Raw genomic sequence first — 23,848 nt, forward strand, 5'->3', positions numbered from 1 at the left:
TCTCATTACGTTGGATTTCTGTGTTCCTGAGTGTAGGAGGCATTGTGATTTTTTTTTTTTTGTACTTGTGTGTTGTCTGTGTTGTGATTCTGGATGCGCATATAGGAGTTTGACACTGCAGTTCTGTGTACTGGTGTTTATCTGTGTGACATGATTCTCTGTACTTGACTGTGCATGTATGTATATACATGAAAGAGAGATTGTACGTCTAGAGACTCATGTGTACATGGGTGTGCCTGACCTGCCATGTCACCGTCATAACTCCTCTCCTATGTTCCACAAAAGAATCTTTTCAAAGGAAGAAAACCACTTTTAAGCTTCGACACTTGCTGTGCCCTCTGCCTTTCTCCCTTCCCTCCCTCCTCACTTGGTTATCTCCTACTTATACTTTAGATCTTCGTTCAGACATCCCCTCCTCCAAGAAGTCTTCCTTGCCTACTCCTGCTGGTTAAGGTCCTCCCATAACCTCCTGAGGCTGCCCACTCTCCCCAACCCCTACCCCAACCATCAACTCTAGGTACTGTCCCACTTTGAGTACTTACAATGGAAAGGATATAAAAAGTTCTGTGTGTTAGGCTCCCTGTCACTTTACATATATGTTCTTATCAAACTCTCCTGTAATCCTAGACAACAGGCAGTTATCATCTCCATTTTGCAGAAGATGAAACTGAGGTTCAAAGAAGATGATCACTGTGGCCAAGGTCACACAGCAGGAAAGGGCTCAGCTGTATTCGAATTCAAGATTCAGATCCATTACAGCATCCCTCGCCCTCAAAACAATCAACAATCTAACCGATAGGGTAGGCTCTGAAGCATAGAGAGAGAGTAGGGTAAGAATGAAAGGCACAGGAATAAGGTGGGACAGGTTCATGTTCTGGCTCTGTGACTTTCTTATTGTATGACCTTGGGCAAGTGCATTGCCCTCTACCAACCTCAGTGTCCTTATCTGTAAAATGGAGGTGATACTAGCTTGTAGCTTCTCGGGTGACCGTTGGCTGTGCTAGGGTCTCATTGCCAGGACAAGAAACTTTGAGGGTGGGATATCTCGTGCTATCCCCAGGAGGGGAGCCGGAGCAGAGCCTTAAAGAATTTAGCGTTATACTTTAGCATTGAGTAGTGGCTGTGGGCTTGGGAAAGGTGGCCCGGAAGGGTGTACAGTGAATGGGGATTGCGGATAGGAGTGGCATCTGGAAATGTTGCCTAAGGCTAGACTATTCAGGGTCTTATAGCTCATCAGAAAAAGTCTCGGTTTTCTCCTAACGGCACTGAGGAGCCATGGAAGGCTGCTGAATGAGGGGTGAGAACGGAGAAAGGAGATGGTGCAACAAACTTCTGAGTCTAGGGGATACAGGGTACCTTTAGTTAATAACTTAGAAACTCTGACCCTTTCTTCTGTCGGTTTGAGAAACTGTCCATTTTCCAGAGAGGGATAAGTGAGGCCCTGAAGAGGATACGAAGATTTGCTCAAGGTCACACAGGTACTTGACAATAGGGCTAGACACCCCCCGGCTAGGGTTCCGCGTCAGGGACAGTACTGTCACAAAGAAAAGCCACACCCACTAGCAGCGTTCGCAAACCACCTACCATCCGGAGATGACGGCAGGGAGAGCCCACTCTAAGACCCCGAGAAACTTCTGTGGCTCGGAACACGGAACTTTGGGACCCGGGACCACGCCGGGCCTTTTTGCCCGCGCGCCCCTTTTCGCCTTCCTCATTGGCTCATTCTAGGGCGCCGTCGGAGGCCGTCTGGTCACCTTGTCCTCCGCGCGCTCTATGGCGAAAGGGCCCTGCGCAGGCGCGCGAAGGGAGCTTTCGGGGCCCGCGCTTTACGACACTTGTGCAGCAGCGGCAGCGGCAAGTCGGCACTCCTTCGCGACGATTCGGCCGGGTGCCGCTGGAGGCCGTTGCCAGGGTGGGGGTCGCTTTGCGGCATGGCGATGGCGGAGGGCGAGCGGACTGAGTGTGCTGAGCCCCCCCGGGACGAGCCCCCGGCTGATGGCGCTCTGAAGAGGGCAGAGGAGCTCAAGACGCAGGCCAACGACTACTTCAAAGGTGCGCCCGCCCTGGAGGGAGCGAGGGAGGGTGGAGAGCAGCCCCAAGTCAAGGGGTGCCGGGCCCGCGCGGAACCATGGCAACGCGGAGCGGCAGCCTGGGCGCGGGGCAGGCACTACCAAGTGACCGGGCGTGGGGAGGGCGAGGATGGCCCTACCAAGGGGCGGCAGAGGGGGCTCCGGAGAGAAGGGGTGATACCTGGAAGTGGCGAGCGGAGCGGGTGCTAAGTGGGGAGACTGAGGAGGGCGCTTCCAAGTGTGAAACAGGAGGGGGACCGGAATGGGAGCACCACCAAATGTGAGACCCCAGAGGTGTCAGCTTATGGCGCGACCTGAAGAGGGTGCTACCAAGTCGTGACATGGGGCGGAGGAGTGATGGCGCTACCAAGTGGGGAGACTCCAAGTGGAGAGACACCAAGTTGGGGGAAGAGGGGGAACTGTCCTGATAGAGCAGGCGATCGTGGGAATGGGAAATAGATCATTAGATGGGAGGGCCAGGAAGGAGATTTGAGGTTACTCCAGGAGAGGGAAGGCTCTGGGGGTAGAGATGAGGCAATCCAAGACTAGTATGACTTAGAGTCTTAGGAAAGTAGGATGTGGGCGCACCCATTCATTCATTGATTCGGTCCGTTTATTGAGCATCCGCTGCGTGCTAAGGACTGTGCTTGACTTTAGGTACACAGCAGCAGTTGACACAGATGTGGCCCTGGCCCTAGGTAGTTTGTAATTTAGCAGGAGAATCAGACATTGAGCAAACACACAGAAATAATAAAATAACTTAGGAGCTATGATGAGCCCTTTGGAAAAACCCCAACAGAGACATAGAGAATAAGGGTTGGAGGCCACGACCTTAGAGAGGTTGGTCAGGGAAAGCCTTACCGAGGAAAAGGCATTTAAGTTTCAGAGGACAATTGGGAAGGAGTGTCCCAGGTGGGTGGTGCTGCCTGTGCAAAGGCCCTGAGGTTGGAAATGAAAGGAGATTGGCTGGCTTGGCTGGAATTTTAACAAGTTAGCAGGGAAACAGATACAAGATAAGCTTAGGACAGGGGCCAGATATCGTAGGGGTTTCATAAGTCACTGCACAGACCAGTTCGGATTTGACTTGAGTCTCCCAGAGGAGCTCTTGAGTGGAGAGATGGACCAGCCTGGAACTCTCTAGTGAGGAATTTGGGCAGGATCAGCCTCTGGGTGGACTGGAACAGCCTGTGGGAATGGAGGAGGTCACCTTGGAAGAGAAGGGGCTTAGGGTAGAACCTCAAGGAATTCTAGTGGTTAGAACTGAAGAGGCTGCTTTGGAGTGGTCCTTGAGGTGGTGGGGAAAATCAAGAAAGCTGAGAGAAAGGAGTGCTTCTGGAAGGAAGGGATGTGCCTGAGATGGGATGCTGCAAAAGCCAGCACTGAGCATTGATCGTTGGATTTGGCTCCGTTGGTGGTAGCCTTGACCCAAGCAGTTTCTAGGGGATGATGGGGCTGGTAGCCAGAGGGGAGGGCGCTGAAGAGTGAATGGGAAATGAGGAAGTGGAGACAGCCAGTGTTGACAGGGGTTTTGAGAATTTTGTTTCTGATGGGCAGTGGAGAAATTGGGGGTGCGGGGTGCTGCTTTTGTTTTTTAAAGAGCGGAAGAGACTAAGACTATAGACCAATAGAGCTGATCCTGCAGGAGAGAGAGGAGGCCCACAGCAGAGGGCCCTGCAGGCAGGGCGCGGCGTGGGAGGGATCTCCCATGTGGGAGCCTTAGCGGAGAGCTAGCCTCTGGTGGGAAGGTCAGGTCAGACCGGAGCAGTGAGGAGGTGGGACTGGCGAGAGGTGAGGCTGGAGGTAGACCCTGGAGGCGGGTCAGGGAGTGTGGATGTCATCGCAAGGGTGGCAGGAAGCCATGGGACGTTTGAAGAGAGGAGCAGCATAGGCTGCTTAGTGATGGAAGGGATCCCCCAGTGGCCTTGCAGAGACCGGACCCAAGGACAAGGCTGGAGACCCGGAAAGGTGGTGGACAGGTGAGTGGTGCCCACCAGGCCGGAGACAGAAACCGACTCAAGAAGTGTTTCAGAGGGAGAATGATAGCGGTCACCTGGAGAGAGGGAACCCCAGGAGGGAAGAGTGGGATGCCAGAGGCCCAGAGGTGAGCCGAGCACTGAGGAAGTGAGCGGGGCTGGAGCCTGAGAGGCCAGTGTTGATGGTGAGGCTGCATGGGGAGCCTGAGCGTCCTGCCTGGGGACTCTGAGGAGGCAGGGAAAGGATGGGATTGGGTTTGTGGCTTTAGGAAGACCCCTCTGGAGGTGAAGGACCGGGGCCTGGAAGAGCTTGGGGGAGGCTGAGGCAGGACCCTGAACAGGAGAGGATGAAGGCCAGACCAGGTAGAGACGGGCAGTCAGGATGGATGTGAAAGAAGAGATTTGAGAGACTTTCTGGAGGTTGACCTGACAGAACAAGGTGACTGCCTGGCTTTGAGGGTTGCCGGATCAGGTGTCCCTGCCAGGGCCCAGTCTCCAGCTTGGGGCAGTGTGGAAGGTGAGACTGCCCCTGAAATGGGGCTTGAGAAGAGCGGCAAGCATGGGGACAGATGCTGAGATGAGGGGAGAATTATGGGAAACAGTGGGCCTTCCGGAGGGGCTCCTTGCCCCCCCAGGACCTGGGTTCTGAGCTCTGGGAGGCCTGAAACTGGGCGGGTAGCCAGCGGCGCTGGCACTGAGCTGGAATGGAGGGGGATGCCCCTCCTGGTCCAAGCCCCTTGCTGTCTGGCAGGCAGCTGTAGGCACAGAGCCCCAGTCCCCAGGCCCAGGGGAATAACAATAAAAAGATTAATTACAGCTCGCCTTAATTGAGCCCCCGCGGGGGCCAGGTACACCACTTTGTCTAATCCTCCCCCGGGCGCTGGGAGGCAGGCAGGAGCGGGCCCTGTTTGTTTTATAGAGGAAGCTGAGGCTCCGAGAAGTGAAACCGCTTGCTCAAGGTCAGAGTGTGCGAGCGGCACGGCCCGGATATCCCCCTTCCTCACCACGTGCTTGGCTCCCACATTCAGAGTCCTTACCCGCAGCCCTACCTGGAGCCGTCCTGGCCCCGGGGCGGTGAGCGGGGAGATGAGGGCCCCCAGGGGCTTGCAGGACCCTAGCTGGTTGACCCCTGGGAACTCAGGCCTGATCCAGAGGCCCCGGGGGGAAGAGCCTGGTCCCTCCTGTCATTCACCCCTCTTCCCCTCTCTCTGAGCCTTATCGCCTCCTACCGCCTTCTGTACAAAGAGAGGGGTTCCGTTTAACCCCGAAGGAGGCCCCTGAGTCCAAGACTTCACCCGGTTAAGAGCTCAGGCTGCCCGGGTTCAAATCTTGTTTCTTTGTCTTAGTTGCTGTGTGACCCCTGGGAAGACCTTAACTTCTCTGTGCCTCGCTTTCTCCTCTCTAAAATGGGGCCTCCCTTGAGGGTTAAGTGCACTCATATTTGTAGAGCAGGGCTGGGATCTTGTGTCCGAGAGCTGTGTGAAGCCCAGGCCCCTCCCGTTTCCTCTTTTCTAGTCTCTTCTCCCCTCCAGTCGGTTGTTCAGTCCGTTCTTTTACGAGCATCTGCTGATCGCTTTCTCGGCTGTAGCCACATTTCATCTGGGAGTTCTTTTAACCCTCACAGCCAGCCCATGAGGCGGGACCAGTTGTGCTTCCCACATTTCAGATGAGCAAGCTGAGGTTCAGAGAGGGGAGGCTATCTGTCTAGGGTCTCATGGTCGGGATCCTCAGAGCCTGATGTCAGGCTCCCCACCCCGTGCCCAGAGGTACACAGCAGGCACGCTGGCTGCTGGCCTCTGGAATCCGGCCAGGAGGCTGGAAGGAGTCCTCGAAGGTGTTGGCATTCCAGGGAGGGTCGGTCAGACTCGGCTGCCTCGTTCTGCCCAGGCATGTTTCTGGGAAGTCCTGGGCCTGCCCTCCAGCCAGGGCTCACGGTCCTGGGGAGACACACCCATCACCTAACGGTGACTGCCCAGAGAGGGAGGCCTGGGAGAGCGGGGCCTCGGGGCGGGGGCCGCTCAGAAAGGTGCCTGACCCCGCCTGGGTGTCAAGGAAGGCTTCTCAAAGGAGGTGACATCCGAGCCATTTGAAAGATTGCCAGACATTCGCCTGCGGAAGGAATCGTAACATTGTTCCTGGCACCTCGCAGCACCTGGCTTCCTTCTCTACTGTCGGTGTGTCCGTCTTTCTCTTTCTTTCCTACCTTCTTTCATTCATTCAGGAACCACTCACGGAGCCGGGAGTCCTCTTCCGTTCTTTTCTCCTGACTCCTCCTCCTCCGAGTCTCAGCCCTGGCATCCCCACTGGGTGGCCCCAGCCACAGCACTGCGGGTGTCACGGCCTGGGGGGCGGTGATCTGTGTGCCGTCCCAACCTCCAACTGGATCGTGAGCCCCTGGACAGCAGGGCGGGGGTGTCTGTGTCCTCAGACAGGGCCAGGGTTCAGAGTAAGACAGACAGCGCCCCTGCCCTTACAGGACTTAAGTTCACATTGGGAGGCTGGGCAATAAGCAAACACAACAAAGGAAGGTCCTGTTTTCTCAGATGCCTCTGGGGAAAAGAACAGTGGGAGTTAGGGCAGGAGTTCTTACTTTAGGCTGAGGGTCCGGAGGACTCTCTGAAACTTTAGCCCAGAGTGGGTACGTAAGTTGCCCCAGGACACACAGCTCACTGGGAGTAGAGCGGGGATGGGGCCCAGGCTGCCTGCCCCCATGTCCGTGTCTGCCCTGTGCCGGTCCCCCCAGAGGCCACCTCGTGCAGAGGGTGACCGTGGGAGCCCGCGGCGCTTCGCCTGCTTCGGAGCCCCTGTCTGCCACTTGCCTGGGGACGTGGTTTCCCTCTTAGAGCCTCATCTGGAAGTGGGGCTAACGCAGCCGTCCTCGGGGTGCCATGAGGGACCTGTGCAGGGACCTGTGTGCCAAGAGCCCCCCAAGGCACCTGGCACATCACGTACCCTCAGGTCGGGCGCTCCCCCTGGCTTCCGTCTCCTGCCTGTTGAACAGCCACGTGGGCCAAGACAGCTCTGCAGATACAGACTGAGCGTCTGACCTTGAACAAGACCTCTGTGGCTTGCTGTAGAGGGAGCACCAGATGGTGCTTGTGCCGTGGGGATGTGCGGATGCCCCGGGTCGAGGTGTAACAGGCAGGGCACAGCCGTGGCTCATTTCAAATAAAATGGATTTTTCCCCTAGGCCAGATGTCATGTCCTGTCGCTGCACCCTGCTCTGGCTGTGGACTTTGGGATGCGTCCTGCCAGCTCCCCTGCCCTCACCTCCTACCCTCCCCAGGCTCACCCCGCCCCAGACACACCACCCTCTCGCTGGTCCTAGAACTTCGTGCTCTCCTCCCCAGTGCCTTTGCACCTGCTATTCCTTCCATGGGGAAGGCTCTCCCTCTGGTCTGGTTTATCGCTTCCTTTGAGTCTCTGTTGTGTCACCTTCCTGAGCCCTAAGTAGGTCCCTTTTCTGTCCCCACTTCTGTTTTACTGGAACCCCTCTTTGGGCTTGTATACTTGTTTTGGGGCTCAGGGCAGACTGAGTTGCTGATTACCATCTCAGGGCTGGCACTCACTAACATACCCTCTCTGGGGTACATTCAGAAGACCCTCCGGAAGTTCCGGAGGAAGTGTTGCCTAGCTGGGGCCTTGAGGGGCGATGGTTGGGTGGGCAGGTATGTGGAAGTGATTTAGGGAGTTAGGGATTTGGGCTTGTGCTAGGGTGGGACAAGTCAGGAAGGGGAGCGGGCTGGAGAGACGTTTCTGAGCTCCATTCTGGGCCTGAGTTTCTCCATCTGTAAGTGGGGGGACTGGGCAGTCCCCAGCCTAGGACCCCTGCTGGCTGGGGGTGACACCCTTGCCTCATACCCCGCCCCCCCTTCCTGTATCTTCACAGCCAAGGACTACGAGAACGCCATCAAGTTCTACAGCCAGGCCATCGAGCTGAACCCCAGCAATGCCATCTACTATGGCAACCGCAGCCTGGCCTACCTGCGCACCGAGTGCTACGGCTACGCGCTGGCCGACGCCACGCGGGCCATCGAGATGGACAAGAAGTACATCAAGGGCTACTACCGCCGGGCCGCCAGCAACATGGCGCTGGGCAAGTTCCGGGCCGCCCTGCGTGACTATGAGACGGTGAGCCGGGCCTGAACCAGGCTGGTGTTGAGGGCCAGGCGGGTGGGCTGGGACCTCCTGGTGCTTGGCCAGACCTGACGGGCAAGGCGTGAGGAGGCTGTGCTCACATTTACTCACCGCTCGCTCATCCAGCACACGCCAGCTGGGTTCACAGCCCAGCTCTGCCCTTGCTGCCTGGTGACCTTGGGCGAGTCACCTGGCCTCTCTGCGCATTCTTCCCTGTATCCATGAAATGGGGGGGCAAAGACCTGCCTCTTGGGGTTGCCGTGAAGAATAAATGAGCCTCTGCTTTTGGGGCATTTAGAACAGCACCTAGCACATAGTCAGCACATGCAATTAACTATTCTGATTATTGTTGTTATTACCGTTGGTGAACAAGAAGCACATAGCCCTTCTGGTGGAGCTTATAATTTGGAGGAGGGCAAAAAATGAACCTGTCATTGGGAGGGCAAACAGTCGTTGCAGGTGAGGATGTGGGCCTGGGAGAAAGAGAATGCGGTGAGGTGCGATAGAGGGACAGCGCATGGGGGTGTGTTTTGAGGAGGTGACGGGGAGGGGACCCAGAGGACGGCAGGGGTCGCCAGGTCACTCGCTCATCCACTGCTCCCGCTGCTGTCACTGCTCTGGTCGCGATAGTGGGAAGGCCTCACAGAGCATGCCTGCATGCCAGGCTCGGCCTCTCCCCTTCACGCCAGCCAGCTGAGTGACTTGTGTGGCAGCCCTGTGAGGCGGGAGCTGTGGTTACCCCCATTGTGCAGATGGGGAGACTGAGGCCCAGGAGGCTCAAGGCACCCGCCCACCTGCATGTAGCAGGCAAGCGGTGGAGCTGGGGTCTAAATGCAGGCAGCCCAGCCTCTGGCTGGCGTCTTCCCCCATCCAGAGAATAGCTTCTTGAGAGCGGGGGTTCTTTTTGTTCTAGGACGCTCCCTGGGACGGTGCTTGGCACCCAGCAGGGGCTTAGCATTTGTTGAATGAATGATTGTCGTGCCCCCCTTCCACGTGCACACAGCCTCACTGCCTCCTTTCATTTCCTCCATCACACGCTCTGAGCAGCTTCTTTTGTGTCAGGTGGGACAACACGGGAGGCCGAGAGCTGTGGGCTGCAGTTGGAGGGGGCAGGTCAGACGGCCGGGGCGGGCTGCTGGCCGCTGGCCCAGAGAGGAGGGCAGCCTTCAGTGCAGGTTCGTGCTGAGCCCCGGGCCAGGGCACCTGAGGTAGGGCAGGGTAGGGCAGAGGCAGGGAGGAGGAGATGACTTAGAGCCCGGGAGTCGGAGTGGAGGCGGGGGCTGGGGTGACCCCCTGGGAGGATGGAGGAAGGAGCTGCAGAGTGGGGTCCTGACAAACTTGGGCTCCCCGGTCGTTGTCCAGCTGGTCCCCTGCTTGGGCCCGGGGTGTCCTCATTTGGCAGTGGTGCCGAGAGGCGTGGCCACCTTCTGGGTGGCTGTCGGGCGCTGCTGAAGTGGTGTGAGCACAGGTCACGGGGTCTCGAGGGCTCAGTAATGAGTAACTCAGGAGGGCAGTTGGGGTGGGTGGGGGCAGCTCTCCAAAGCGGGGGAGGGGCTGGGGAGAGAAGGGAGGGGGCAGAAGATGAGAGGAGCCCCAAGTACGGATCTGCGCGGGGCCTTCCCTCCTGGGTTGCAGGGCCGTCTCCCCAAGGCCCGAAATGGAGGTTTTCTCGCTGCTCTGACCCAGCCTGGGGCCTTGCAGCGCGTACTCCTGGAGTCTGAGATGGTCACTTCCAGCCATCTCGCGGGCATACACAGCTTTATCCCAGGCCTTGTGGGATTGTGAGGGGCTGGGTCACGACCGCTTTCCCTGTGGGGTCTCTGCCAGCAGCCCTGGGGACCCCCTGCACGAGCCTGAGGTCCTTGCCTGCCTGGACCATCCGCCTGCCTGCAGGCTGTCCTCTCTGACACATTTCATCAGACTCTGGGTGCAGGGCAGAGGGGCCAGCCTGGGGTGGCTCCCCATGCAGTCTCTACTTCCAGAGCCATTGTATGGTGACACGCTAGGGATTCGCGGAGAATGGGCCCAGACCCCTCTTCAGTCGTGGCACCTCTGGAGGCAGAACCAAGACGCGACCTTGGTTAGACAGCATTACATGGCCTGGCCCTCAGGTGAAGGGCCTTTCCTTTCTCAGCCTCAGTTTCCTCGTCTGCATGCTCACTGCGGGCCCAGCTCTGTTGTGAGCACTTTACATGCTTTGTGCATGAAGGAAAACGGATTCACTGTTTTACAGCACGGAAACTGAGGTCTAGAGAGACGCTGTCCCTCCTCCAAGGTCGCCCAGCAGAGACGAGAGCCGTGAACCCAGAGTCCATGCTTGTAACGCTCAGTGGGGTGATTGAGGCCAGCGCGTCTGTCTTCGTCAGATAGACCAGAGAAGACAGCAGTTCAGTCTGGAGGGAGTACGCACGTGTGTGTGCGCGCATGTTTCCATTTCTGTGAATACGGGTGTGTATTAGGTGTGAAATCTTGCCTTGAGTCGAGGTCCCCAGTTCTGCAGGTCACTCGTGCAGGGGCTGGATTCACCGGCTCCATGGTCAGAACGCCAGGCCGTGAGCTGTGTAGCTCTGAGCGCTTTGGATCTCCTGCCTCAGTGGCCTTGTGAGGACTCGGTGGAGTAGGGCCCCCGCTCAGGGGCACTTTCTGGGTGTGCTTTCTCCTGAGGGTGTCTGGGAAGAGCCCACGGGCCCCCAGGAAGGGCTGTGTGCAGACACAGGGCCTTGTTAGGGGCTGGAGGCTCGGGGGTGTCTCCACTCTGCTCCACCTCTAGGACAGGAGCTGATCACCCCTCTCCAGGTCCGTGTTGAATCCCCCCACCAACGCCTCTCCCTCGTTTCCGAGTTCATTCTTTCATGGGGACCCTGGCTCCAGGATTCCGCGCCCCTTCACGGGTCCTCTTCTCACAAGATTCCACCTGTGTTCTCTCCTGTCTGCAGCTAGAGCTCAGACAGTCACGAGGGCCCAGGATGGGTCTGGGGGACTCCTTCTATACTCGCCACCTACGCCTGGGACTTTCTGGGTTTGGAGGGTTCGCAGTCCCATGTGGTGCCTCTGGAGGTTTCACTGCAGAAACAGGAGTGAGCCACCCAGACTTCCTGAGGACGTCCCATTGCATGGAGCGTGTGCTCTGCGTCACCTTCTTGAACTCCAGAGAGTTCCCGTTTCCCAGATACACACTGGCCCCGTGGCATTATGTGGGGGTCACAAGCCCATGTTACCATTTCATCGGTCTGAGTCCCTGGACTTACTGCCCGGGAATACTCGCAGCTGAAACCACTTTGTAAAAACAGCTGTTTATTCTGAGAGCGTTGTGGTTTCACATGCAGGTATAAGGAGTAAGGCAAAGACCCCACCGCCCCACTTTCCCCCAGTGACATGCCTGGCGTCACTGTCACAGGATGCTGACGGGACACAACCCAGACCCCACTTGCTGTGAGATCCCTCTTCTTAAAGAGAAGTCCAGCATTCAGTTCTGAGCCAGCAAGCCTCGGGGCCTCCCCCCACTGCAAGGCCTGGAGGCCTGGCCCCAGAGCCTGCTCTTAAGACCCAGGCCTGCAGCGTGTCTCTGGAAGGCGTGTCAGGTGCTGTGGGGACCGTGGCAGTAGGTGGGGAGGGGTCCCGTCCCAGCGTGTGCAGTGGGAGCAGGATCTTCAGCAGGGAGAGAATGGAATCCTGGCTTCCTGGGTCAGTGAGTTCACCTCTCCCAGCCTCAGTTTCCCTGTCCATCCGTGAGGTGCAGCTGTGATGACATCACAGAGAGCTGCCCTGAGGAGAAAGTGAGCGAGGTTGTCGCTTACAGCCTCGGGCACAGAGAAAGCTGTGCGCTCTTACTGCTCCGTTCCTTTGTTCCCGGGGTCATCGGTGTTTGCTTCCGGCCCACACCCCCACCCGTGAGCTCTCTGAAAAGAGGGCGCTGGCTCAGAGGAAATGCTTAGTGGGGCATCCGCCCTCTCGGGCACTCCTTACACCTGGGACACAGCCTCAGCCCTGCCCTCGCGGCCATGGCCACCTACCGCTGGGGAGGTAGACCCGTCTCCTGCGGTGCTCAGGGCTGGGGCGGGGCGGTGGGGGGTAGCCCAGGGCCCTGTGGGAGCCCAGAGCGGGTGCCTGACCCAGCCTGGGAGATGGGAGAGGGCAGGGGCGGGGGGCGGAGACCTGGAGGAGGAGGAGGCAGGGCTGGAGAGTCACTGAGGGTGGACATGAGGTGTTCTGGGCCGGGGGTGTACCAGCCTGCAGCTGAGAGGGGGCCGGCACGTTTGGGGACTTCTGGCTTTGGCCTGGCTGTTTCGCGCTGGGCAAGCAGGGAACGCAAAGGGCTGGGCAGGCCCTCGTGGGCCAGGCGGAGTGGCGGTTTGGACTTCATCCTGGGCCGTGGACTCCTAACCTCTGCTTGTTGGGAAGGACTCCAGGGACTGTCTGGGGCGGCCTCTCTCCCAAGCCTTGCACCACACCCTGCTGCAGGTGGAGGCACCTGGCAGGGCGCCTTGGCCCAAGCCTGCCCCGACCCGCTTCCTGCCACTCAACCTGGTCTGCACGCCCATTCTCGGGGCTGAGCCACACTGACCTTCAGGGCTCATCAGCAAACACCTTTGCCCCAGCTTCTGACGCACTCAGCCAGGCTTTCCACCAGGGTGCATTCGCTGCCTGGCACCCCCGTTTTCTGTGCCCTGGCACAGGGCTGTGGGAGCCCACTCCTGGGGAGGCCAGCATGGGGGGCAGGTCAGGCAGGGTCCACTGATAATTACAGGAGGAGTTACAGGTAACTGAGGCTCAGAGGGGTGAATTCATTTGCCCAAGGTCACCCAGCACGTAAGTGGCAGAGCTGGGGTCTGAATGCAGCCCCCACTCCCTCTGGACTTGGGGGATCAGGGTCTATAGGAAGCGAGACGGAAGGTAGGGGAGGGCAGGGGATGGGCTCCTCTTCCTGGGGCCTGAGGGAATCTCACGGCCAAGCGCCCAGTGCTTCCTGCATACGATCCCGTGCCATGGACGCGGCAGCCCGTGAAAGGCGCCGTGGGCGGCCTGCGCTGCTGCACGCCCTTCACAAGTGTTTGCTCGTTCCGTCCTCCTGGCAGCCTTGGGGTTCATGCTCTGTCGCCTCCACCTTCCTCAGGAGGGAACCAAAGGAACACACTGGTCCTGGGTCTCCCCAGGGCCCGAGGTTGACCCCGGGCGCCTGACCACCAGGTGCCGGCGGCTGCCCACAGAGCTCGGGCTGCACGCCAGGCCCGTGCTGGTTCTTGATCCTCCCCAACAGCCTGTCACCTCCCCCACGTCGTAGATGAGACAACTGCAACTCTGTGTCATCCAGCCAGTCATTGCCTCTTTGGTTGAGTCGGGCTGTAAATCATGACTTCGGATCCAGCCCACGGGGACCTCTCAGCCCCTCTGGTTCCAGCGATGAAGCTGGAGCAGGGTCAGTTTTATTTTGATGACGGTCAGAGCTGCAGTGTATTAAGGAGCATCTGAATGGGTTAATACGTTTTCCCTCCCGGCAGCCCTGTGTGGGCAGCTGTCGCGCCCAGTTTGGGGACACAGAAACCAAGACCTAGACGGGGAGTGAGTCCAGGCTTGCACCCATCGTCCACGCGGCTGGGTGCTCTGCTCAGTGTCCGTGGAGCCCCGGGCCGGGCCAGGCCAGCCAAGGGCAGTCATGGTGCCCCCGCCTCCCAGTGACCCCTCTGCCCTGCGCCTCGCCTGGGTGCTGATGCCTCTTCTCTTCCTTCTGTCCTCTCTTGCCACCTTGCATACCAGGTGGTGAAGGTGAAGCCCCATGACAAGGATGCCAAGATGAAGTACCAGGAGTGCAACAAGATCGTGAAGCAAAAGGCATTCGAGCGGGCCATCGCGGGCGACGAGCACAAGCGCTCCGTCGTGGACTCGCTCGACATCGAGAGCATGAGTGAGTCGGCCCAGGTGCCCTGCTGCGCCCGGCCCAGAGCCTTCCCCGTCCTCGCCTGGGCCCTGCGTGACTGTGCGTGCTGGGCGCCTCTGGTCCCTGTGCCCCCGCGCTGTCTGTGCTCCTGGAGACCCCGCCGTCCAGCCTGGGGGCTGGAGGTCTCGGGTGTGGGCAAGCTTCCTTGCTGCATCCATCCCGCAGTTGTACCCCCCGTCATGGGCCTGATTTGTCCCCAGGTCCTCTGGGCGCTCAGAGGCGTCTGTCAAACATTCCATGGATGACTGTTGGGTCCCTACTGGGTGCCGCCATTATGGGCACTGGGGATACAGCTGTGACCCGCACAGCCCCTGCCCCCTGGAGCGGGTGTCCTAGTGCGGAGAGAGGACTGATAGTCAGTTCACATGTTAAATGCTAGCAGATCGAGTCCGGGGGAGAGGCTTCCAGAGAGGGGGCGCCCCATAGGCGGGAGGTCAGGGAGAGGGCCTGTGAGCCCGCCTGGGCAGAAGGGGCCGGCCATGAGAGGCCCTGGCCGAGCGGAGTCTTCACCCCGTCCCCTCTGAACCTGTGTGTCTAGCGCCGAGCCTGCCCCGTGCCTGGGGGCCAGGCCTCACTTCCCATCCTGGCAGTGGCCGCGGCCCCTGACTCTCCTCCCCCCTTCACACGCCAGCCATCGAGGATGAGTACAGTGGGCCCAAGCTGGAGGACGGCAGGGTGACAGTCACCTTCATGCAGGAGCTCATGCAGTGGTACAAGGACCAGAAGAAGCTGCACCGGAAGTGTGCCTACCAGGTAGCGCCCGCCAGAGCCCGGGGCCCGGGGTAGCATCAGGGCGCTGGCCTGGCCTGAGCCCTGCCACCGCGGGGGCGCGGGAGCAGGGCGGTCCCGCCAGCTGGCGCTTGCCGAGCCCACAGTGTGCTGGGCACCCTGCAGATGAATTCTTCATCTCCAGCATTTCCATCGGTTACTTTTTTAATAGCTTTCGTCTCTCGGCCCCATATGTTCATGCATGTCATTTACCTTTTCTGTGAGATCCTTCAACACGTTTTCCACACAGTTATTTTAAAGTCTCTGTCTAGATCTCCCACCATCTGGGTCATCTCTGGGTCTGCTTCCGTTTGTCTGCTCTTCCCGTCTTGGCGCTTTTTTCTCGTGGGCCAGACACTGTGTAGAAGCACAGTAGCGATGGAGACAGATTCCTCTCCTGCAGACACGGGCAGGCCCTGCTTCTGTTGGGCTGCCACAGTGAGGGGCTGTGTCCGTCCCCGCTGCAGGTCAGGGGCAGCTCGAGTTGGAGCTGGCTTCAGATATGTCCAGAGGGGAGCCGGGACTCCCCGGGGGCGGGGCTCGGCATCTCCGCCCTGGCGGAATCCCAGGGATGCCTGCAGGCTCTCAGGTCTCCCGCTCCCGGAGCTGTGGGAAAGCGCTCTGATGTTCAGCCCTACCGCCGGCTGCTGGGCTGTCTGAGGGGCTCTCTGCTCCCAGTCTCGCCCCCACTTTTGTGCCTCAGGTGGCTCCTGTCCGCCACGTCGCCTCGCGCCCTCTGTGTGGCCGCGGGAGAGAAGACGCAGGCTTGGGCAGAGGCCTCTGCCGCGGGGCCCCCAGGCTCTCTCTCCTGCTCCCCTCTCAGCCTGGCCCTCGCTGCACCGCCGGCCCACCAGCCGCCGCCGCTCTCCCAGGGAAGAGCTGGTCACCTCACTGTCTTGTAGTTTGACTCATTTAGGTTTCTTTGAGTTCTCACTCTCAGATGTTTCAGGGTGTTCTTTGTTTTTTCTTTTTTCTTCTTGTTTCCTGGCTTGTTTCCATCATTAAGGCAAGAGTGACAGTCTTTTGTAACTTTCTACATTCTGACCGGAAGTGGATACCTCCTGCTTTTCTTTGTTAGCACTGTTTTCCCAACTTTTCACTTAGCAAATTGTTAAACCTGCAGAAAAGTCCAAAGACCAGCACAGTTACCATCCATAGCCCCTTCGCCTAGTCGCCAGTTATTAAGGTGTTGACACTTCCGCTTTATCTTTCTATGTATATGCATATGTATACAGAGTATTTTTTTCCTTCTTCCTGGACCATTTGAGAATAAGTCGCACCATGACCTGTATCCCCTAACAACAGGACATTCTCCTGCATGACTAGTCATTCCCACCTTGGGAATTCGGTGGCGATAGAACACCACTGACTGAAGCAGATGGGCCGCGCAGGCCGGCCGCTGCTGCAGACACCCCTGGTGTGCGCAGTGCTGCCGCGTCCGTCTTCAGTCCACAAGGACTAGTACTGATAGTTCAGCTTTCCCCAGTTTTTTCCCCCAAACATCCTTTTTAGCGGTTCTTTTTTTTTTTTAATGCAGAATCCATTGAGGGATCAATGATTGCATATGGTCCGCTGTTTTACTTTTTTGTTCGTTTAGAGCAGCCTCATGCCTTTTGGGGAGGTTTTTGTGACTTTGACACTTGGATGTTTGCAAGCCAGCTGTTCTGTTAAACTTTCTGTATCTGGATTCATCCCACATGGTTATGCCTGATGCTGATTGTTTTAAGAGAAACGGAGAATCTGGGTTTTCCCGTGAAATAGTTTTAATGCCGCATAGCCCACTCAGGTCACAGACTCTGTTCCCAGCGGGCACGCACTCAGCCGGGCCTCCCCTGCCCCTCCCTCCCCTCTCCCCTCCCCTCCACCCAGCAGCATCTCCTGGCCAGTCTGGTCTCCCTGGGGCCGGGGTGGGGGGCTGGCCCTCCAGCTGGCCCCGCTCACAGCCTGCCCTGCCTTCCAGATTCTAGTACAGGTCAAAGAGGTCCTCTCCAAGCTGAGCACGCTCGTGGAGACCACGCTCAAAGAGGTGCGCGCTGTGGGCGGTGTGCGGACGGGCGGGCGGCTCCCTGGCTGGGGAGGGGCTACGGAGCTCAGAAACTCACAAACCCCCCTCAACCTCCTCCCCACCCCCTGGCTTGGTCTCCTTCCCCCCACCCTGTGTCTCTCCTGTCCCTCTCCTCCCCTCTGCGTCTCGTGCTCCCCGCCTGTGTCTGTTGCATGGTTCTTCTTGGTCCACTGTGACCTCTCACCCCTCCTCTCCCCTCTGTCCCCTCCCCACGTCTCTCTCTGGGCCCCTCCCTCTCCGGCGGCCTCTTTTCTTCCAGACAGAGAAGATTACGGTGTGTGGGGACACCCACGGCCAGTTCTATGACCTCCTCAACATATTTGAGCTCAACGGTTTACCCTCGGAGACCAACCCCTACGTATCCTTCCTCAGAAGGGCCAGCCCCCTTCCCCGGCCTCTCCTCCGGGTGTGGAGTACGGGAGGGAGAGGACTCCCTGCCCGAACCTGAGAAGGGAGAGGCCTGATGAGTGCCCCGGCCCCGAGCTGGGGTGGAACAGCCGCCGGCCTTGTTCTCTGGGCTCCGGGGCCAGACAGGCCCAGGCTGGTGTGCGCCTGCTGTGACCTGGGCATGAGGCCAGTGCGTCCGAGCCCCGGCTTCTCCTCATCTTGGAACGGGGCTGGATGTGTGTGCTGCTGCAGAGCGCGTACGTGAGGGTGGGCAGCCCTGCCCACGCCTGGCTTCCCTCTTGGCCGTGCCCTTTTCCGGCTGTGTGACTCGGGCAGGTCTCTTCACCTCTCAGTTCCTCAGGTTTGTCGTTTGTAAAATGGATCTGCCTCATCGGGCTGCTGAGAGGGGTAGCAGGTTCATACCTGTGACAGGCTCGGGGGCCCCGGCCCTCATTGTATACATATTTGCTCCTGTTAGGATAATTGTTTCATGAATGGCCACTGGGCGGGGCTACCAGGCCCATGTCCCGATTGCCCTGTGGCTTTGGGCCTGTACTGAGGGGAGAACTGAAGCCGGCTAACCACCTAGGGTCTCTCCCTCTGCCGTCAGTTCATCTTGAAGTAGGTGAAACTGGGGACCTTGGTACCTCCTGAGGCTCAGAGAGGCCAAACCACTGGGCCAGACCCAACAAGTGAGGAGAGCCCGGGTGCCCCGAGCCCTGCTGGCGTTCTTGGCCCCAGGGTGGTGCCGACAGGAGCGGGGTTGGAGGGGCTGGGGGGGAGCACTCCCCCTTGTTTTCCTTAGCAGGGCAGATATTTAATGGTGACTTTGTGGACCGCGGCTCCTTCTCCGTAGAAGTGATCCTCACCCTTTTTGGCTTTAAGCTCCTGTACCCAGATCACTTTCACTTACTTCGAGGTGAGCTGGGGGGTCAGCCTGGGGCCTGGGGGGGGTCAGCATGGTGTCTGGGGTCAGCGTGGGGCCTGGGGTCAGCACGGGGCCCTGGGCAGGGCATGTGCGGGATAGTGACTACAGGCGTGTTTGTTTTGTGCCTTCACTGAGGCCATGCACGGGGCCGCCCTGACAGGTTGGGTAGGCTGGGCACTGGGCACCAGCATGGCGTTAGTGGAACTCTGTGGGCCCTGGGGAGGACTTTGGTCATGGGAGGCCTCTGAGCAGAGGAGGGTCAGGGGCCGTCTCTGGTATTAATAGAACCTTGTGGGCCTCCGTATGAGGAACAGACAAGGGCTAAGAGAGGGAGCAGGGAGACTGGTGGTAGCTGGACCCAGGTGGGAACAGTGGTTGGATGGGGTCGCTTCTGAAGTAGACTCAGTGTCTGCTGGTGGGCTGGATGCAGATGTGAGAGAAGGGGTTGGAGGGGGGCCACTCCCGGGTTTTGCCTGGAGCATCTGGAGAGCTGCAGCTGCCACTGAGAAACTTGAGGGGTGTCGGGAAGAGCAGAATATAGGCTGGAAGCTGGGGAGCTTGGATCTGGATGTGGCTGTGATGCGGAGAGGAGATGTCTAGGTGGCCTCCGGGAGCTATAAAGTGGGGGTTCCTCAGCGTACGTGTGGCATTGGGCTGGGTCGGTTCACCAGGGAGTGACGACCAGTGGGGAGACCCTGCCTGCCGAGAGGGGGTCAGTGCAGAGGAGATGTGACCAGGAGCGGAGGAGAAGCAGGACGGAGTGGGGGCAGGGGCTGGGCTGGGGGCTCTGCGACGCACGAGGTGCTCCAGTGGCTGAGACTCCGCACTCGCAATGCAGAGGGCCCAGGTTCAATCCCTGGTCAGGGGACAGCCGTGCTGATGCCCCCCGGGTTCACGCCCAGGTTCAAGGAGTTCTCGCAGCGCTCCTGGCACGTGGCACAGATCCCGTGAGCGCCTACTGCAGGCTTCCTTGGAGGAGGCGGCAAAGAGCTGGACTCGAGCAGTCCGGACTTGGTAGCTGTGGGGGGCCTGGCTGCTCCCTGGCCTCCCCCGGCCCCAGAGGGAGGAGGATGGTTTCTGGTGGAAAGGTAGACGCCCAGGCATGGGACTGCCCCACAGCAGGCACTGCAGGGGCGCCTTTCTTCCGCTCCAAGACACCCCCCCCCCCGTTGCCTGATGCTTCTAGCATAAGTGTGGCTTGTCCTTCAAGAAGGAATCTGAGTCTCATGGGGACAAGGGACGTGCCTCTGGTCATCAGGGTCGGGACCAGGGCTGAACCTGTGGTGATCGGAGCCGGCCTGGGCCTTGTGACCACACACTGGTGAATCTTCTCAGCCCGTCTGCCCCTCTAGACAGGACTGAGAACAGCGTCTCCACCTCACGGGGTTTCTGGGAAGGACCTGCGAGCTTCTGTGTGGATGCCACTGGCTGGGGCTGCCGGGAGGTCCTTCTCGGCCTTGGCTGGGGCCTGAGCTGGATGGAGGGCGCCCCGCCCAGCGGCGGGGTGCTGAGGTTTCATTTCATGCTGCTGTCGGCCAGGCAACCATGAGACGGACAACATGAACCAGATCTATGGCTTCGAGGGGGAGGTGAAGGCCAAGTACACAGCCCAGATGTACGAGCTCTTCAGCGAGGTGTTCGAGTGGCTCCCGCTGGCCCAGTGCATCAACGGCAAAGTGCTGGTGAGGCAGGCTCCCTACCCGGCCACCACACGAGGCTGCGAGGCAGAGGGTGGGGTGTGGCCAGCCCCTCCCCTTACCCTGCTGTCCCCGCCTGAACCCCAGATCATGCACGGGGGCTTGTTCAGCGAAGACGGCGTCACCCTGGACGACATCAGGAAGATCGAGCGGAGTCGGCAGCCCCCAGATTCAGGTGACCGGGTGGCCGGGGACAGCCCCACCGTCCCCTCCTGCACGTTGGCCCCGTGCACCTCGCTCGTGGGGCGGCGCTGGCCAGGGAGCAGGAGTGTCTGCAGCGGTCATTTATTTAACTCCCTCCAGGGACCTCCCGGGCAGTCCAGTGGTTCGGACTCCATGCTTCCACTGCAGAGGGCTGGGTTCCATCCCTGGTTGGGAATTAGAATCCGGCGTGCTGTGAGATGCAGCGGGGGGAAAAAAAAAAAAATACTCCTTCCAGCTTTGGGGGTCATACAGATTGAACGGGGTTTGGCGGGGAGGTTGGTGGGGAGGCCCGTGGTGGCCCAGAACCCCACCTCCCGTGCCCCGTGCCCTCCATGGAGGGCAGCATCCTCGCCAAGCCCCCGACGCTCGTCTCTCTCCCCTCCAGGTCCCATGTGCGACCTGCTCTGGTCGGACCCGCAGCCGCAGGTCAGTCTGCCCTGGGCTGTGGTTGGCAGGTGCAGGCTGTGGGCAGGGCGGACAGGGTGGAGGGGAGTAGATGCCCTGAGCTGCGTGTCTCCCCAGAACGGGCGCTCGGTCAGCAAGCGGGGCGTGAGCTGCCAGTTCGGGCCCGACGTCACCAAGGCCTTCCTGGAGGAGAACAAGCTGGACTACATCATCCGCAGCCACGAGGTCAAGGCCGAGGGCTACGAGGTGGCGCACGGCGGCCGCTGTGTCACCGTCTTCTCTGCCCCCAACTACTGGTACGTCCTCACCCCTACCCGCCGGGCCGCTCTTCCCAGCCTACTGGTTTTCTTTTTTTTTTTTTTTTAACTTTTCATGATAGAGAATGCCAGAGATACATCAGATACTGTAATGAACGCCCACATACCCGTCACCCAGGTTCAACAATTACCGAATCTCACCCCACCCCCGCCCCCACCGTGGGCTCTTAGGAAGCTAACCCCAGGCATCCTGTCTTCCACCCGGTGATGGCCCAGGGCATTGCTGAAGGAAGGAATTCTCCTGTACACAACCGTGATAACCGCTGTCAGTCCTTCAGGTCGCCAGAACCCCACCAGAGTTCCCTTTCCCCACGTAGCCCTCCTCAGTGTCTCTTACCGGTTGATTGCTTCCAAGAAGGACTCAGACGCGGACCACGTTTTCAGTTTCCTGGTCTTCGAGTTCCCCGTCCGTCTTGCCATCCGCTTTGCTAGTGTTTGGTTCAAGAAGCCAGAGTCTCGCATGCTCTGGGCGAGCCTAGAGACCAAGTCCTTCCCAGCTGGCCGGTCACCACGCTTCTCTGTGCCCGTGTTGCCTGGTGGAGCCAGGGCGCAGTTGGCTCGGAGACCATGTTGTGGCCTGAGCCCTGCCTCCGCCCTGCCCCTGCTGGCACTGCTCCCCGGGCCTGCTCCCCCCGGCGCCCGGCCCCCGAGAGGCTCTCCCCTCCATCCCTGCTCCTCTGTCTGGGCTCCCAGGGCCCCTCTCCACCTTGACTCCTCTCCTGACATCTGTGTCCCTGTCTGTCTGTCCGGGACCCTTCTCCCTGCCCCTTCATCCCCCAGCCCCTCCCAGCCTCTAACTGACCACATGGCCCCTCTGCCCTTGTCCCCACAGCGACCAGATGGGGAACAAAGCCGCCTACATCCACCTCCGGGGCTCCGACCTGCGGCCCCAGTTCCACCAGTTCACAGCAGTGGTGAGTCTGCCTCCCAGCCTGGGCCGGAAGGGAGAGCCATTCCCTGGGGAGGTGGGGGGGCTGGTTTCTGCCTCTGGGGCTCCAAGTCCCAGCCTCGCTGCGGGCCTGTTTCTGTGTCTGACCCTGTGCCTCTGGTTTCACAGCCTCACCCCGATGTCAAGCCCATGGCCTACGCCAGCACGCTGCTGCAGTTAGGGATGATGTGAGGCCCACGTGGCAGGGCCCTGCTCCCCATCGACCCCAGGCCCGGCCCAGGGCAACGTTGGACCCCCTTTTACTTTGTAAAGTTTGTATTTATTCCCCTTTAGGTTTGCAGAGGGGGTGGGGGGCTGGCCAGATGGTCTGCTCCCCCAACAAAGAAGAAGGAGGTGGAGAGGCTAAGGGTGGGGCGCCGACCGGGCATTCTGGAGGAAGGCCAGCACAGCCATGGGGGGGTGGGGCCCAGAGGCTTCCCCGCCCTCCTTACTTGCATGGCCCCTCCCCTGCTAAAGCAATAGGGCCCCACCATAGGAAGACCCCTGGAAGGAGGGTCGTCAGGGAGGCCTCACCTGCATCCCCCTCCTGGCAGCCCCAGGGTGGGGCTTGGCTGGGGCGCACCCCCTTCCCCAGCTATTTTATGTCTGTAATTAAATATGTTAAAATAAAGTCATTATTGTAAGTCAGCTCGTCTCGAACGGTGGGGCCTTAGGAGCTGCTGGCATTGGGGTGACCACTTCATTAGGGGACCTGGAGGGATTCGGGGGGCCCATGAAGTCCTATCCCCTCGCCTCTCATCTCCCTGGAGCTGGACAGGCCCATCCTGGGGCCACCTGGCCAAGCAGCCCCTGTGTCTGCTGTCCTAGCAGGCTCCTGGGGGTGAGTTTTGCCGCCTGGGACAGAGAACCCCATCCACAGTTCACGTGCGGGCAGGAGCCCCGACCCCTCACCCCTCATCAGCAAGTGTTCACTGAGACTGCTCAGGTCAGCCTTGCCTTCACCCGACCCCTCTCAGGGAAGGCCAGCCTCGGTTCTCACCTCATACAACGAAGCAGATATCTCCCTACGCCAAAGGAGACTGGAGGTGTTTTCTGCCCCTTTCCCTTTTATTCTTTGTTGGCAGTTAACAGTGAATCCCATCTATATCTCAGTTTTTAAGTTTGAGCTCTAAATGAGGCGACTTCAGTCCTGATTCCGTGGGGCATTCAGAGTAGCCCTGCGGGTTGGTCTGCTTCTCCAAAGCCAGCTGGGTGGCTGTGAACCAGTGGGCGTGAGGCCCTCTCTTGGGGAGCGCGCTGTCTTGAAAATAAGCACAAAGTTCCTGTGCGCCGATTGCATTTGCTCCTCAGTCCCGAGGGCCCTCTGGATCTGCAGGTGGAATTCCAGCTGGTGAGACGCCACAGGGGGCCCTCTTGCCACTCTAGTTCCGGCGTCCCCAGTCCCACCTTCGTGTTGAACTGCTTGCTAGAAGAACTCGGGCAGAACTCAAAAGAGCTGTTCTATGCATGCTTACAGTTTATCTCGGCAAGAAAAAAAAAAATCAGAGAGAAGAGACACATGGGCAGAGAGAGAGCGGGCGTGGGCTTCTGGTGTCTCTGCCAGGGGAGTCGGGCAGCGCTGACTTCTCCCAGCAGCAAGGTGACGACAGGGAAGGCCGCCCGGGCCTTGGTTCTCAGGGTCTTGACTGCAGTTGGTCATGTGGCTGACCTTAATCTCCAGAGAGATTAACTGATGCCGTGGGGCCCAGGGTCCCCAGCATAGATCTTGGGAAAGTCTAGGCCACCCAGAGGGAGAAAAGAAGACCCTCATCAGGGAGGATGTTCCTCGGACTTAGAGGGCCCCCTTGACTAGACCTTCCTTTGATCGAGATCAATCCTGTTGCACTGCAAACCCTGAAGCTCACTGGCTCTAAACACAGGGATATATCCATCTTTCTCTTTTCCATGGGTCGACAAGGCCGGGCCACACAGTTCTCCCTTGAGCTCTTGTGGCAGCTGTGGTCAGTGGCCTTGGGCTGGACTCGCCAGAAGACTGGCCTGGCTGGTTGTCCAGGTGGGCTCACTCCAGTGCCTG

At 59.3% G+C, this 23,848-nt stretch overlaps 1 protein-coding gene across 1 annotated transcript; it reads left to right on the forward strand.

Moving 5' to 3' along the window:
• Positions 1-190: 190 nt before the first annotated feature.
• Positions 191-22,461, forward strand: PPP5C (protein phosphatase 5 catalytic subunit). Its single transcript, XM_069549249.1, has 13 exons — positions 191-2,052; positions 7,932-8,173; positions 13,934-14,081; positions 14,746-14,867; positions 16,843-16,908; positions 17,207-17,305; positions 18,148-18,253; positions 19,802-19,944; positions 20,047-20,134; positions 20,549-20,589; positions 20,686-20,864; positions 21,718-21,799; positions 21,943-22,461. The coding sequence occupies exons 1-13, from the start codon at positions 1,932-1,934 to the stop codon at positions 22,003-22,005; spliced, it is 1,500 nt and encodes a 499-aa protein (XP_069405350.1). The 5' UTR covers positions 191-1,931; the 3' UTR covers positions 22,006-22,461.
• The last annotated feature ends 1,387 nt before the right edge of the window (positions 22,462-23,848 follow it).

Source organism: Ovis canadensis, chromosome 14 (assembly GCF_042477335.2).
Source record: "Ovis canadensis isolate MfBH-ARS-UI-01 breed Bighorn chromosome 14, ARS-UI_OviCan_v2, whole genome shotgun sequence".
Classification (NCBI taxonomy): Eukaryota; Metazoa; Chordata; class Mammalia; order Artiodactyla; family Bovidae; genus Ovis; species Ovis canadensis.